General features: G+C 36.2%; 1 protein-coding gene across 3 annotated transcripts in view; it reads left to right on the forward strand.

The window, feature by feature from the left end:
* Nucleotides 1–16,708, forward strand: part of GPCPD1 (glycerophosphocholine phosphodiesterase 1) — a 63,003-nt gene that overhangs the window by 26,916 nt on the left and 19,379 nt on the right. For all 3 annotated transcript variants that reach the window (XM_067707539.1, XM_067707540.1, XM_067707541.1), the window contains 8 exons: nt 221–452; nt 2,588–2,750; nt 3,056–3,188; nt 3,955–4,009; nt 8,333–8,425; nt 12,266–12,343; nt 13,043–13,082; nt 14,739–14,800. In XM_067707539.1, the coding sequence (XP_067563640.1) occupies nt 221–452; nt 2,588–2,750; nt 3,056–3,188; nt 3,955–4,009; nt 8,333–8,425; nt 12,266–12,343; nt 13,043–13,082; nt 14,739–14,800 (856 nt within the window). The remainder of the gene's footprint in view (nt 1–220; nt 453–2,587; nt 2,751–3,055; nt 3,189–3,954; nt 4,010–8,332; nt 8,426–12,265; nt 12,344–13,042; nt 13,083–14,738; nt 14,801–16,708) is intronic.

The following is a 16,708-nucleotide window of genomic DNA, read 5'->3' on the forward strand; positions in this document are numbered from 1 at the left end:
CATTTTAATACTTTGCAGAAATGTGTGGAGATAAAAAAATCACTATTTTATAAAGTATAACTAATGCCTTAACCTGTAGTATGTGTAGTCTGCGTAATATTTTTATTTGAGGGTTTAGCATATACAAGGAGCATTTTTAAATTTAATGTTTTGGTAACATTTATATGGATTTTCCTTCTTTCTCACTTTTTGCATTTCATTATTTTTTCCTTTTACGTAGGGTAAAGTTGACACTAGAGGGTCTGGAGGAAGATGACGATGATAGGGTATCTCCCACTGTTCTTCACAAAATGTCCAATAGTCTGGAGATATCCTTAATAAGCGACAATGAGTTCAAGTGCAGGCATTCACAGCCGGAGTGTGGGTATGGCTTACAGCCTGATCGTTGGACAGAGTATAGTATACAGACAATGGAACCAGATAACCTGGAACTAATATTTGATTTTTTTGAGGTGAGTATATTTCACTGAGAGGGGTGAGAGACAACGCAGACAAGAGCTTATTTTTACATATGCTTTGATTTTTATCATAGGTTAATTTGTATAAATGCATGATTCATACAACTTTTTAGATGTTACTCCTCTATACATGTTAGCAGATTTTAAAAACACAAGAGTTGACAGATTCAGGTACTATTAAAATTATAATTGAAAACTTCAGAATTGATGTTTTCAATAATTTTTCTTTGTCTTTAATTTTTGTCAATTTGATTACTATGTGTCTCGGCATGTTTCTCCTTGGGTTCATCCTGCCTGGGACTCTCTGTGCTTCCTGGACTTGGATGGCTATTTACTCTCCCATGTTAGGGAAGTTTTACACTGTAATCTCTTCAGATATTTTCTCGGGTCCTTTCTTTCTCTTACCTTTCTGGGACCCCTATAATGTGAATGGTGGTGCATTTAATGTTGTCCCAGAGGACTCCTGGGCTGTCTTCATTTCTTTTCATTCTTTTTTCTTTATTTTATTCCGTGGCAGTGAATTCCACCATTCTGTCTTCCAGGTCACTTATCCGTTCTTCTGCCTCAGTTATTCTGCTATTGATTCCTTCTAGTGTATTTTTCATTTCAGTTATTGTATTGTTCATCTCTGTTTGTTTGTTCTTTAATCTTCTAGGTGTTTGCTCTTTAATTCTTCTAGGTCTTTATTAAACATTTCTTGCATCCTCTCGATCTTTGCCTCCATTCTTTTTCTGAGGTCCTGGATCATCTTCACTATCATTATTTTGAATTCTTTTTCTGGAAGGTTGCCTTTCTCCACTTCATTTAGTTGTTTTTCTGGGGTTTTATCTTGTTCCTTCATCTGGTACGTAGTCCTCTGCCTTTTCATTTTGTCTATCTTTCTGTGAATGGGGTTTCATTCCACAGGCTGCAGAATTCAGAATTGATGTTTTAAATCAAGACCAGATGTCTTGATGTCTGTGTCTATTCTAAATATAAATGAATTGTATCCAGAGGAGCTTCCAAGGATAGAGAGAAGTGCAGGCTGTGTAACTTTTGGTGGCAAACTGATGTAACTAGCATGATTGAGTCCTTTATGACTGAAGTCTGTGGTTTATTGAAGCATTTTATAAGAATTCATTGTAACAGTGGACCCATTTTTGCAACTTTACTTGATAGTATAAATATGTAAGAAAAAATAGTTGCTATGAAAATTGTGCCAGGTTATTCAGAGTCTGTGCTGCCAACTTTCCAGAGCTGCTTGTGCCACTTTACACTAGAGCTCTCTGCTTATGGGCTGTTCAGCTGCTCCTCACGAATAACACTGGGTCCTCCCCTAAGGTCCTGGCTCTTTGGTGTTTCCACTCTCATTTCCACTAGATTAGAGTTTAGCTTTTTGAGAGTAGGGAATATTCCTTACCCAACAGTAGCACCTAGCCACTGTTTCTTAAAAAAGCAAAATTCAGGATGGATTAGAATCCAGTAAGTAACACTTATAATAAAGTTATAACCTTATAATTAGATCTTGCCTAATTAATAAGATCTGGGAGACTTTTATTCTAAAAATATGAGGTTTTGGTTGAACATTTCCTTGTTCTTTTAGTACCTACCTCTTAATAATCTCTCGAGCAGCCTAACTTCCCTTTCATTTGGTTAGCAGTTTTGGAAATACAAATTTATTCATAGACTAGGTGGATGAAATATGCTGTATAATCTCAAAGTTGAGTATTTGGTGTCCTATCCCTCTGTGTCATCTGTGTAGATGCATTTTTAAAGAATAAAATATACATTAAAAGTCACCACAGGTATATCTTAGTCTTGGAATGTAAAAGTACTTAGAAACTTTCAGTCTGAGCTTTATATTCGCCTAATACATGTTAGAGTATCAGAAGTGCAAATCAACAGTTTTGATCAATAAAGTAACACATAAAATCTTAAATATACTATATACTAAATATCTTTATATACTAAAAGAAAATGTGTTACTCATTACAACAAAGCTATCTAAAGTACCTGAATATAAATTTGGTTGTGTTTCATACTGATCTTCCTCCATAGATTCTGAGTTGATTTTAAAGGATGTCTTTTGATCTTTAAATGGAAAATATTGAAGTATAAGAATTTGGGTTATTCTTAACCTCATTTTTCAGGAAGATCTCAGTGAACACATAGTTCAGGGCGACACTCTTCCTGGACATGTGGGTACAGCGTGCCTCTTATCATCCACCATTGCAGAGAGTGGGAAGAGTGCTGGAATCCTTACTCTTCCCATCATGAGCAGAAATTCCAGAAAAACAATAGGCAAAGTGAGAGGTAAGCCTGGAGAAGCAGGGTGACCCTTTACAAATAAGCAGATTAAGTTAGGATTTCAATTAGTTTCAAATTGAGCTTTTGAGAATGGTAAAGAATTAATAAATTGCTTTTAGAATATTAACAAATACAGTAACAATAAAGACATATCTAATTTTCTGGAAGCTTTAATTTGAATGCGTTTTGACTTGATTTCTTTCTATTTGATCGATTGATAAAGCTGTTTTGAGTGGTTTTTAAGTGTAATTGAGCTCATCATAGCCTTTTTAATTGTCTTTATTTCCCTTCCCCCTTTTTTCATATGAAAGTTGACTATATAATTATTAAGCCGTTACCAGGATACAATTGTGACATGAAATCTTCATTTTCCAAGTATTGGAAGCCAAGAATACCATTGGATGTTGGACATCGAGGTGCAGGAAATTCTACAACAACTGCTCAGTAGGTTGAATATTTGAGTAGTACTAGCATTTGGTAGCTCATGCTTGATAAGGTTAAATAGGTTTGACCAACTAAAAGGTCAAACGATCCTTTTAATTATTACCCTGGGATTTAAATGTAATTTGGTAATTGGGGTTTCCAGTTCAAATTAATTAGAGACTAACTCTCTTGTAAGATTCTGGTCAGTCTTTTTAGTATTCTGCTGAATTGATGAGAGAGACATTAAAACTAGAAAGCCAGGAGGGGAGAGCTTGATGCAGTCAGCCTGATGATATCAGTGTGTCTGTGTTGTGGTCCTGACTTTCAGCATGTTGTTCTCTCAGGGTCTTAGTTTCCTCACCAGTTCTCAGTACAGTTTCCGTTCTTTCACCCTGTTGGTGTGTCTGCCTTTTTCCACCCTTCCCTGGTCTGCCAGTATCAAGTCACCTGAGGCTTCAATGCAGGGAGCAAGTTTCTCCACTACTTCATGCCCATTGCAAAGGATTGTTTTCCTTAACTGGTCACCTCACTTGGGGAGGTATGGGGTGGTATAGGATATATCTGTATTCAGCTTGTAAATACCTAAAATTGTTAGAGCTTGATTTATGGAATGAATGCACACACCAACTAAGTCATGGTCACAGTCTTATTTTGGGGATGGCAAAGTTAGCCTCAAAATAGAGAATAAGTACTATGTCCATTGTTTAAAATGTAGTTGACTTCTTTACTAAATTTTTTTTTTCTATAGTAATGATAACTATATTTCTATATATTTCTTTTCTTGCAGGCTTGCTAAAGTTCAGGAAAATACTATTGCTTCTTTAAGAAATGCTGCTAGTCATGTAAGTGAATCTCTCTTTCTTTAAACAACTTTGGACTGATGGTCCAAAGGTAGAAAAGTAGAGAAATGTAGGCCTGGAGAGCTTCCTTCAGTCTGCCTTAATAGGTTAAAAGGGAGAATATTTATGCTTTTTCTGAATATATTTCTAAGTGAAGGTAAAGTATTTCTAGGCATTTTTATTTAGATTCATGGTGAAGATTGAAGTTAATGGAATCCTAAGCATCCTCTTAAAAAAATTAATTAATTAATTTGAAGTATAGTTGATGTATATTATATAAATTACAGCTATACAATATAGTAATTCACAAGTTTTAAAGATTATTCTCCATTTATAGTTATTATAAAATATTTGCTGTATTCCCCATGTTGTACAATATATCCTTGTAGCTTATTTTAAACCTCATTGTTTGTACCACTTAACCCCCTACCCCTTTATTGCCCCTCCTTCCACCTTCCCTCTCCCCACTGGTAACCACTAATTTGTTCTCTATATCTGTGAGTCTGTTTCTTTTTTGTTATATTCACTCGTTGTTATGTTCTTTAGATTCCACCTAAGTGATGTCATACAGTATTTGTCTTTCTCTGACTTATTTCACTTAGCATAATACCCTCCAAGTCCATCCATGTTATTACAAATGGCAAAATGTCACCCTTTTTCTGTGGTTGAGCAGTATTCCATTGTGTGTGTGTGTGTGTGTGTATGTGTACACACACACACACACACACACACACACACCTTCTTTATCCATTCACTTAGGTTGCTCCCATATCTTGGCAGTTGTAACTAATGTGCTGTGAACATTGGAGTGCATATGCCTTTTCGAATTAGTGTTTTTGTTTTCTTTGTATACTCTGGAGTGGAATTGCCGGATCATATAGTAGTTCTGTTTTTAATTTTTTGAAAAACCTCCATACTGTTTGCCACAGTGGCTACACCAGTTTACATTCCCATCAACAGTGTAGGAGGGCTCCCTTTTCTTTACATCCTTTCCAACATTTGTATTTGTGTTCTTTTTGATGATAGCCATTCTGACAGTTGTGAGGTGATAACTCATTGTAGTTTTGATTTGCATTTCCCTAATGATTAGTGATGCTGAGCATCTTTTTTTAAAAAAAAATATTTATGTATTTATTTGGTTGCACCAGGTCTTAGTTGCAGTAGGCAGGCTCCTTAGTTGTGGCATGCGAACTCTTAGTTGTGGCATGCATTTGGGATCTAGTTCTCTGACCAGGGATCGAACCTGGGCCCCCATCATTGGGAGCACAGAGTCTTATCCACTGCGTCACCAGGGAAGTCCCTGAGCATCTTTTCATGTGCCTGTTGGCCATCTGCATTTCCTCTTTGGAAAAATGTCAGTTCATTTCTTCTGCCAGTTTTTTACTTGGGTGGTTTGTTTTTTTGATGTTGAGTTGCATAAGCTTTTTATATATGTTGGATATTAACTCCTTATGAGTCATAATCACGTGCAAATATTTTCTCCCATTCAGTAGGTTGTCTTTTCGTTTCATTGATGGTTTGCTTTGCTGTGCAAAAGCTTTTAAGTTTAATTCTGTCCCATTTGTTTGTTTTTTAAGCATCCTTTTTTTTTGAGATAACATTTTAAGTGTTTGAGGCATGAAAAACATTCCGCATTAAGCACTGCATTTCATCAATTGAATTACTATGCTTATTTAGATACTCACTTTGGAAATAATGTTTACAGAAGGATTTGATAGTGATTTTTTTTTTTTTTTGTGGTATGCGGGCCTCTCACTGTTGCGGCCTTTCCCGTTGCGGAGCACAGGCTCCGGACACGCAGGCTCAGCGGCCATGGCTCATGGGCCCAGCCGCTCTGCGGCATGTGGGATCTTCCTGGACTGGGGCACAAACGCGTGTCCCCTGCATCAGCAGGCGGACCCTCAACCACTGCACCACCAGGAAAGCCCTGATAGTGATTTTATGTAACACTTTTTGAAGTCTGTCAGTTTGCATCCTGTATACCAACTTGATTATGTTGAATTTCTTAACTTCTTTTATGTAATTATTCAGAGATAGTCCTTTTTTCTTTTTTCAGCTTTTAGTTTTTTCAGCACCTGAAACTTGACATTTTTAATCAAGAACCTGCTTTATTTCCCCCCACATTCCACTGTACCTCAAGTTAAGCCTCATGTTCTCAAGTTAAACTAAGGGAAAAATGGAGGAACATCTCATTTTATTTTGTTTTTTTTTCCCAGTGTCCTCCACATGCCTTAAACTTAGCCTTTTTTAAAATAGTTCACCAAATAAATTTGATTTGTCATATGTTTAACTTTATCACTTATATGAGCAAACATCTGTTCTAAGACATACTTTTTTCATATTTTAATATCTCTAAAATTGGGATAGTTTTACAGCTGTTTTAGCTTGTCATGGTTTGATTGGCATTGTTTTTTCTCCCTCTTAGTGGTATATAAAATAATGATGCATTTTATATTTCATGACATATTAGATTGATTATCATAATTATTTTGATATTTAAAAATGTTAATAGTGGATAGTTCTGTTTTTGTATTGAAAGAATATTAAATCTGTGAGTATGTTGTGCTGTAGGTCATTATTTGGAACGAGTTTTAGTTCACTGTAGCTAAGTAATCTAAGCGTGGTTTTATTAGCTGTCAACACATGAAGATCCCTGATAAAGAATTTTTAGGGTCTGTGCTTTTTTGTTTTGTTTGCGGTATGTGGACCTCTCACTGTTGTGGCCTCTCCCGTTGTGGAGCACAGGCTCCGGACGTGCAGGCCCAGCGGCCATGGCTCACGGGCCTAGCCGCTCCGTGGCATGTGGGATCTTCCCAGACCGGGGCACGAACCCGTGTCCCCTGCATCGGCAGGCGGACTCTCAACCACTGCACCACCAGGGAAGCCCTAGGGTCTCTGCTTTTTGAGAGAGGATTTCATTAAGCCCTTTTCTTCTGTCGAAACCCTTTGTACTTTTATGGCTCTTATGTTAGTTATGAAAATCTGGTTTGATTTTAATGTTAAAGACATCTTTGAAGAGATTTTGGTTATTATTGGCTTATTTCTTAAAGCTTGCTCACACATGAATTTTTTCTTTTTTTTAAAATTTTTGGCTGCACTGCACGGCATGCGGGATTAGTTCCCTGACCAGGGATCGAACCTGCACCCCTGCAATGGAAGCGTGGAGTCTTAACTACTGGATTGCCAGGGAAGTCCCTTACACATGAATTTTGAGATCAAGTTTTACCTCTTAGTAAATTTATCTTTCTAAAGGATGGTGATCATGTAAAATTAAACTTTTAAACTGGAAAGCTATAATTTCTTTTAATCATTGTAACTATTTAGGGGACATAGGGTTTGTTCTCTTTGGTAAAAATGATTTGTGTCATTGTCTTGTTGACAATAGAAGGAGCTAAGCTTATTTCCTGCTTCAGAAGTCATTGAGGAAGTAGGCTCCTTTTGTTCTAGTCTCTGATCCATATGTACTGAAAAGTTGAGCATCTTCCTTGACCTAAAGCTAGGGTAAGGGATGGAAACGTGTCCATCCATTCTTATACAGCACTTGTCTGGGCCATAGACACATTACAGAATCCTCAAACCTTGTATTCTTTGATCCCAGCTGGCTTTCTTTTAGTGAATGCACAAATTTGTATGTCAGTTTATGTTCTCAGCCTTTATTTGGATTAATTCATATGTCATGATGGATCTGACTTAAGTCTAATTTGTGTCCACCTTTCTTCTGTTTAGGCTTCTATTAGGAAATTTGGCATATGCATCATTCTTGTTGCCCATTTCTGCTTTCTCTTTCTTTTCAGCAGAAGTTACAGTTTCCTCTTTAATCTGATTATTGAGGTTTTATTAAGAAAGGTTGTAAAGTGTACTGCTCAAGTGCACCAAGGAGCAGAGCTAAGAGACTGAAGCTTATTCTTGTTCCCACCTCACCGTTGAGGTTCCCCTGTCCATCTGAGGTGTGTAGGGGCAATGAGGTGCGAGGTAGCCATGCTCCAGGCGCCATTTCTGCTAATAGCAATAGCAGAGGTGACACTGGTGGAGGCTGTCCACTGCCACAGAAGGGCCCCGGGGTGTGTTCGAGTAGGATCAGAACCCATTTTTTTGCCAGGAAAAAATTGGTGTGCTATTGCAAAAAAGAAATTATAATTGTTTTAAAAGAAGAAATTACCTTTTAGAAAAGCTTGAAGTATAGCATTAAATGATTCATGAAGAAGTTTTGTGTGTACAAGTCTGTAATTTTATGGTGAACAATAAATTTCTCATGTTCTTATAGTTTTAGATGTATCGTGGGCCAGATAATATTTTTCAAATACTTGTTTCTTCTATTTCTGTCAGGGTGCAGCCTTTGTAGAATTTGATGTACATCTTTCAAAAGATTTTGTGCCTGTAGTGTATCATGATCTGACCTGTTGTTTGACTATGAAAAAGGTATGTAGAAATTCCTTTATTTTAAACTCTTACAGTTAGACAGTAGGTTTTAAAACTAGGAAGTTTTGTATACACATACTATGCCATTTTATATAAGGGACATGAGCATCTGTAGATTTTGGTATCTGTGAAGAGTCCTGGAACCAATCCCCTGCAGATACTGATGGATGACTATATATTTAATTATTTATTTAATAGAGTTGGTTAGTTCATTTTCTTAGGGAATTACTGCCAGTTCTTTCCTCTCTCAAGCTCCTTCCTACAACATCAAGAGAGAGGGAGGAGTCAGGAATTAATTTTCTAGAGTATTTTCTCTGTATGGCTGAATTTTCTTTTTTTAATGCTATTTAACAAAAAGGATATTACACGTGGTTTCTGTATCATTCTGCCACTGTCCCTCTGTTGAGGCAGGAAAGGAAGCTATCAGAGTGTTTGTTTTCAGGCTCCTTTCTCTTTTTGCTTCAAGCTTTTTCTCAAGTTAATAAGCTTATATGATTTGACTAGTGGTAAGAGCCACAGTGAAAAATAAAATTGGAGAAGTGCTTCGGAGCCAGATAGTGGAGAGCCTCAGGGGTTTAGACTTAGGAGCTAGGGACTTCTTTTGAAAGACTTTTGAACCAAGTAGGGAAATGTTTTAGAAGTAAACTTTCAGATGAATATTTTGATACCTGATGTAAGGACAACTTAAGAGGACAGAGGCTAGAGACAAGGGGAGTGGAAATGTGGGCCAAACCTTAAGACAAGCCAGAACTGGAGTAGAGACAGTGAGAATGGAAAAGAGGGCATGATAGAGGAGAAAGTCCAGAAGGAGATTTAAAAAGCATATAATTTCTTTAAAATTATAATTACTATTGTACGGAAATAATTGTAATAATTATATAGCATCTGGACTTCAGTATACAAGTTAACCAAGTGATTTCTCAGGGACTTAAACTAGGAGGGTCCTTTAAAAACCCTTTTCTTTGGCATTTTCTTTAAAACTGTGTTGGGTATCATTTTCCGTTGTGTTGATCTAAAGTTAAGACTGGGAAAACTTGACAGCTGCGTGTGGAAGAATGAATTAGAACATTCTCTAACACCATATATAAGAATAAACTGAAATTGGATTAAAGACCTAAATGTAAGACCAGATACTATAAAACTCTTAGAGGAAAACATAGGCAGAATGTTTGACATAAATTGCAGCAATATTTTTTTGGATCTGTATCCTAGACTAATGGAAATAAAAACAAAAATAAACAAACGGGACCTAATTAAACTTTAAAGCTCTTGCACAGCAAAGGAAACCATAAACAAAACAAAAAGACAACCTACTGACTAGGAGAAAATATTTGCAAATGATGCTACTGACAAGGGATTAATTTCCAAAATATACAAAGAGCTCATACAGCTTAATATCAAAAAAAAACCATCCCGATCAAAAAGTGGGCAGAACTAAATAGACATTTCTCCAAAGAAGACATACAGATGGCCAACAGGCACATGAAAAGATGCTCAGTATCTCTAATTGTTAGAGAAATGCAAATCAAAACTGCAATGAGGTTATCACCTCACACCAATCAGAATGGCCATCATCAAAAAGTCTAAAAATAATAAATGCTGGAGAGGGTATGGAGAAAAGGGATCCTTCCTACACTGTTGGTGGGAAGTAAATTGGTGCAGCCAGTATGGAGGTTCCTCAAAAAACTAAAAAATTAAGTTACTATATGATCCTGCAATCCCAATCCTGGGATGTCTGGAGAAAACTATAGTTCGAAAAAATACATGCACCCCAGTGTTCATTGCAGCACTCTTCACAATAGCCAAGACATGGCTAAATGTCCATTGACAGATGAATGGATACAGATGAATGTGTAAAGATATGCACACATACAATGGAATACTACTCAGCCATAAAAAGAATAAAATAATGCCATTTATAGTGACATGAATGGACCTAGAGATTATCATACTAATTGAAGTAAGTTAGAAAAATAAAGACAAATACCATATGATATCACTTACATGTATAATCTAAAATATGACACAAATGAACTTATTTACAAAACAAAAACAGACTTAGAAAACAAAGTTATGGTTACCAAAGGGGAAAAGGGGTGGCTGAGGTATAAATCAAGAGTTTGGAATTAGCAGATACAAACTACTATATATAAAATAGATAAACAAGGTCCTATTGTACAGCATAGGGAACAATATTCAATATCTTATAACCTGTAATGGAAAAGAATCTGAAAAAGAATAGATACATAATTACTTATATATGTATACACACATATATAAAAGTATAACAATCACTTTTCTGTACACCTGAAAGTAACACAATATTGTAACTTAAGTATACTTCAAGATAAATAAAGTTTGATTTGCTAACATGTATCAGACACTGCATTGGTGTAGTATGCAAGGCACCTATGACAAGGCACCTAGCTCTGCCTGCTAGTGGATTCTAAACAGTCGTATCAGTTTGGATTATTATCATTTATAGAAAAAGACCCTTCCCTTTCTGTGAAAGGGTATTAGGAGAAGGAAGGAAGGTGATGCACCTATTTGTTTGTTTAAATTTATTTATTTATTTGTTTAAATTTATTTATTTTTGGGGGGCCACGCTGCGTGGCTTGTGGGATCTTAGTTCCCTGACCAGGGATTCAGCCTGGGCCTTTGGCAGTGGAGAGCACTGAGTCCTAACCACTGGACCTCCCGGGAATTTCCGAGGTGCACCTATTTAGATGACAGAAGTAGAATTACTTAATAGAATTGGGGCAGGTTTTTTTTGCTGTGGGGAAATGTTAATGCAAAGCGAAATGAGAAGGAATGGAGTGGTGAAGGAACTCACTAACCAAGATTGAGATTAATGACTCTAGCTGTAATTTCTAAAAATCCATGAGGGCTAATTGAAGAGTATAACTGATCCCCAGTTTTCACCAGAATTCGTCCTGCTCTTAAGTTGAACCTGGTTCAGTTAATTGCAGAATGAAAGCAATAAATTATATATATTTTTAGTATTAATTTTTAAGTTGGTATTTTCCTTAAAAAACCAATTTATGTTCATTTATAAAATTATAAGTAGTTCAGAAGATTATGAAATGAAAAGTAAATCTTCCTTTATTTTCCTTGGTGGTACTCCTTTCTCTTAATAGTTTCTTGCGTGTCCTTCCAGAAGAAATTTATACATATATAGCATCATACTATATATACATGAATGAATATAAATGTAACGGATTTTAATATATTTGTTGGATTGATGATTTATTGGTGGTACATTAACTTATTTTCTTAAGATAGAAGTGCCTAAACAGTGTGACATTTGATATGATATTAAAATCTAATAAAACAGATTTGCTCCTTGGAAAAGCATTTATAATAGATTAGGGTTCCTATTAAATATTACTACTTACAGCTAACCAGACGATTTTTTCATGACAGTTGATTTCTGTGGCTGTTTTTAACCAAACTTCAGTTTAAAAGGTTTAGAAACTTACTGATAGAAACTAATCCTTAGATCCTGCATGCCTGTTGATTTCCTAGTCCTGTAGCATGGATATGTGTCAAATAAAATGTATACAGCATGACAGGAAATAGGGGAAATGACTGACTTGTGGCTTGGTTCTCAGTGTGTCTTTAGTGCTACAGCTTCTTCCCAGCTGTTTTCTTCCAGGCACTCCCACCTACATTAAAAACAAAAGCCAGAATTTAAGCTGGGAGGTGGTGTTCGGTAGCAAGGGCTCCCCTGCATGGGCTCACTGAGGCCACCAAGCTGTTATTCTCATCAGTAAATTGAGATATTAGGCCAGTTTAGAGTAAACATTCAGTAATAACGTGGGGCCCAATTTTCTCTTTTAGAAATTTGATGCTGATCCAGTTGAATTATTTGAAATTCCAGTAAAAGAATTAACCTTTGACCAACTCCAGTTGTTAAAGGTAGTAATAATAATGTAAAACGTAAATTATCTTTTAGTTTTAGGACTATTTGTACTTGTTTGTATATAGTAATGTTCTCTTTGTGCATGGGGATGACTAGATACATACAGCATGTACTGAGTCTGTGCTTTGGTTTTCTGTTCTGTTAGGAAGAATGGATTCGTGCTCATCCATCTGTCTTCTTTTAACAGTTTCTATGGACCCCATCTTTTTTTTTGCTTTTTTGAAGGAGATGGGCTATAAGTCTTTATAGGCCATAGGGGCTAGCCATAATCTTAGGTTGTCTCTGGTCTGCTTTAGCTCTTTTTTATTTTATACTTAGCCTTCTATGCTATTGTTGATTTTTATAGCTATGCTACTATCTAAAATCCTCCTGTATTTTACTATGTAATTTTACATGATCCCTCTTCTTATTCTCATTAGATACCTAAATTATTGGTTGATTGAGTATAAACAGTTTCCTAACCTAATAATTTTTATATTCTCCCCTACTTGGGTATTTGATCATGGTCTTATGCATATGTATGTAAATATAAAATATGTACAGTGGTAAGTGCTTATTCTTATTAAACTGATGATTCTACATTTTATAATTTCTCCTAACTTGCTAGCTTTTCAAGTTATAGTTCTATTAACCATATCTTCATAAACTAAGGCCTTTTTTTCTGATTACATTTTGTGTGTGTGTGTGTTTTCTAGCTCACTCATGTGACTGCACTAAAATCTAAAGAACTGAAAGGTATGTACCAATGTGAAAACACTGTTTTCATTTCATAATTAGCATCATGAATTTCCTTATCCATTTTAACTTACTCTTGGTGACTTTAATATAATACTGGGTTATATAAATGTAATTTTATAGACATGAAGGCTTTATATGTATTAATTGCCAAATGCATACATGTCATGTATAGTAAGCATGATTTTTCACTTTTATGAATTTTCTTAGCTTGATGATCAAAAATTCTTTATAATTTTGTACCTATCCATTCTTTTTTATTTAATTAATTAATTTGGGTCTTAGTTGCAGCTGGTGGGCTCCTTAGTTGCAGCTCGCCGGCCTCTTAGTTGTGGCATGTGGGCTCCTAAGTTGTGGCAGGTGGGCTCCTTAGTTGTGGCACACAGGCTCCTTAGTGTGGCATGCGAACTCTTAGTTGCAGCATGCATGTGGGATCTAGTTCCCTGACCAGGGATCGAACCCGGGCCCCCTGCATTGGGAGCACGGAGTCTTAGCCACTGTGTCACCAGGGAGGTCCCTCTTTCCACACATTCTTAAGCATTACAAAGTACAGAATGTATCAAGTATAGAATCTGGCTCCAGAGCCAGGAATTTGAAACCAGCTCTAGCATTTACCAACTGTGACCTCGGTTACTTTATTTAACCACTCTGTGCCTGTTTCCTCAAAGCTTGTCCTACCCACAAAATCCCTTTGTAATTCCACTTTACTTTCTACTTCCACAGAATTTAGTAGTCTGTGACATTCATTTTAGCCTTGGTGTGTCCTTTCTTTAACCCTTTATTTTTCTGTATGTCCTTTCTCTTCCTCCAGGATGTAAACCTCTCAAGGGTGGGGGAAATGTTTTTATATTCCCTGAAACATTTACAGTACTCTGGTTATAGTAGGTACTCATTAGATGTTAATCTGCATTTAGGATAACAGGATAGTTGGAATGCCTTTATGAAGAAATTAGTGAGGTGCCAAAGACTCCAAAGATTATTCTCAGAGCGTAAATATGACTTTACAAGCTTGTAAATAGTTCATAACTATTAGTAGTAAAATCAATTTTACCTTTAATTTATTTGACTGGAAATTTTTACATGATTTAGTTTTTGAATTTGTAATGCACTAGGGTTGGTTATTTTTGTTGTAATTTTTGTTTTGCTTTTTGTTTGTTCCTGGGTGATTTTTCTTTTTAATCTTGATATAAAAATTTTTCTCTTTTGGAAAAAAATTCTTGTGCGCCTTGAGACATAATCAATTTTGGATTAAATGGTAATGCTACCTATAGATTCTCTTAATTTCGAACTTGATATCTCAAGTAGAAGTATTAGCAAGATTACACAGCCCTTAATTTCACTGAGAAATACCAAATCACTGCTTGTGACTCCTTTCTTAAAATTATATTACAGTTTTTATAAGAAAATAATCACTGTTGAGGTCATAAACTGTGATGTTCCTACTAAATGTTGTAAACCAGTCTTCATAAAGGATGCTTATTTTGAAAATGGGGGTTTTAATGGTTAAAATTAATAAATACAGGAGCCTTCAAAAATACTATATATGAAAGGATCTCATAACTACATCTTTTTTTTTTTTTGCCTTCAGAATTTAGGAAAAGGTCTTAGTGATAAAATGGCATTTATCTACTGAGTTTTTGTAATTTAAATTTTCAGAATCTGTGGTTGAGGAGGAAAATTCCTTTTCTGAAAATCAGCCATTTCCTTCTCTTAAGATGGTAAGTTCCTTAGGAAAACTAGGGCAGGCTATCATTATTCTGTTATATCTGAATAATTTATTATGGTCTTTTAAATGGGCACTAAAAAGGCTGTGTAAAAGACAACATTAATGTAAACATGTTTGATGCTTTTTAGAGAAGATACATTCTTGTGAAGTGTGCCTATGGTGCCTTTTTTTTTTTTTGAGAAACTTATTTGCTCAAATGAATAAAATTCCTACCTCATTGGGTTAATTTGGTAAGAATAGGAAATTCACATATTTCTGTATATAAACAGGAAGGAAAGGGCACAGAAAAGGGGTTGGGGAGTGTGACGATGGGAGAGACATTTTTACAATATGTAAGGCTGGTCCTTAGCTTTTAGAGAGAAATTCCCCAACCAAAGAAAATAAGTACCCTGGTTACTTAAAATGAAATACAGATTTCAAGTATTCACTCTGAAAATGTGTAACAAAAACTGGCATGAACATTTAAAAACTAGACCCAATTCATAGAGGAATTCCTTTGACAGCGTCAGGCAAGCCTGCGCGAATACCAGATACTTTCTTTGGCCATGCTGAGTCTCATTTTCTTGCTGGCTCCATTTCCTAATTTTTTCTCTTCTCCACTGTCTTTTTCTGGTGATGTGTCAGGTACAATAGACTTCTTAGGCAAAAATAGGTAATTTCAGTTTATCATGATTATTCACCCTCCAAAAAGGATGCTACAAGAGAGCCCCTAAAATAGACATTGTGTTAGTGAATTTAGAGCATGATTTGTATAAATTTTCAGATATTTATGAAGCCCAGCTAAGTTATTCCTTCTAGTCCAAAATTCTGAAATAGTTTGGTTCTTAGAAATTCCATGATTTCTAGACTTGTGATTTCATAGAACAGAAAAACAGGCTTTAAAAAAATTGTTTATCAAAGGTTTGACAACTTTCATTTAGCCAAATAAACACACATTTATTCATTCACTTTGCCATCACTATAATTTAATCAGAAAGTTTGAATCCAAAGAAAGGCCAAACGCAATCTTAGTATAAAGGGGAATCCTGCAAATTTGATGTATACCAATCTCAACACTAATATACACTATTGTCCTTATTTTTCTGATTTTGCATTAGTCCAGTAAAATTGTGGAAGGTATGTTAACTAAAAAAGGCTAAACGTATCGGAGAAATTCGGAGAAAGTCAAAAAGCCCCATAGGAGATTGAGTACAACCTGTTTTAGGTACTGTACTTTTCATGCAGCAGGGGCTAGATCCCAGGTCACCAGAGTCCCAGGCTGTGTTCTTACTCTGTTAGCATTCTTTTATTTGCTATTATAAAATTAAATACCATATATATTATACATGTTAAGGATTTCTACACTTTGAAATACTGACTAAACCAGCTGATTGTAAGTTAATAACCAAGCTTCATTTTTTTTTTTGCGGTACGCGGGCCTCTCACTGTTGTGGCCTCTCCCGTTGTGGAGCACAGGCTCCGGACGCGCAGGCTCAGCGGCCATGGTTCACGGGCCCAGCCGCTCCGCGGCATGTGGGATCTTCCCAGACCGGGGCACGAACCGAACCCTTGTCCCCTGCATCGGCAGGCGGACTCTCAACCACTGCGCCACCAGGGAAGCCCCAAGCTTCATATTTTAGATTGGATTTTCTAGTTATGCTGCCCAAGTGGTGTTATTGCAAAGTGTGTAGATAATTTAGTTTTTATTTTTTAATAAATTTATTTTATTTATTTTTGGCTGCATTGGGTCTTCGTTGCTGTGCGTGGGCTTTCTCTAGTTCCGGCGAGCGGGGGCTACTCTTCATTGCAATGCGCGGGCTTCTCATTGCAGTGGCTTCTCTTGTTGCAGACCACAGGCTCTAGGCGTGTGGGCCTCAGTTGTGGCTCACGGGCTCTAAAACGCAGGCTCAGTAGTTGTGGC

This window comes from Pseudorca crassidens, chromosome 15 (assembly GCF_039906515.1).
Source record: "Pseudorca crassidens isolate mPseCra1 chromosome 15, mPseCra1.hap1, whole genome shotgun sequence".
Classification (NCBI taxonomy): domain Eukaryota; kingdom Metazoa; phylum Chordata; class Mammalia; order Artiodactyla; family Delphinidae; genus Pseudorca; species Pseudorca crassidens.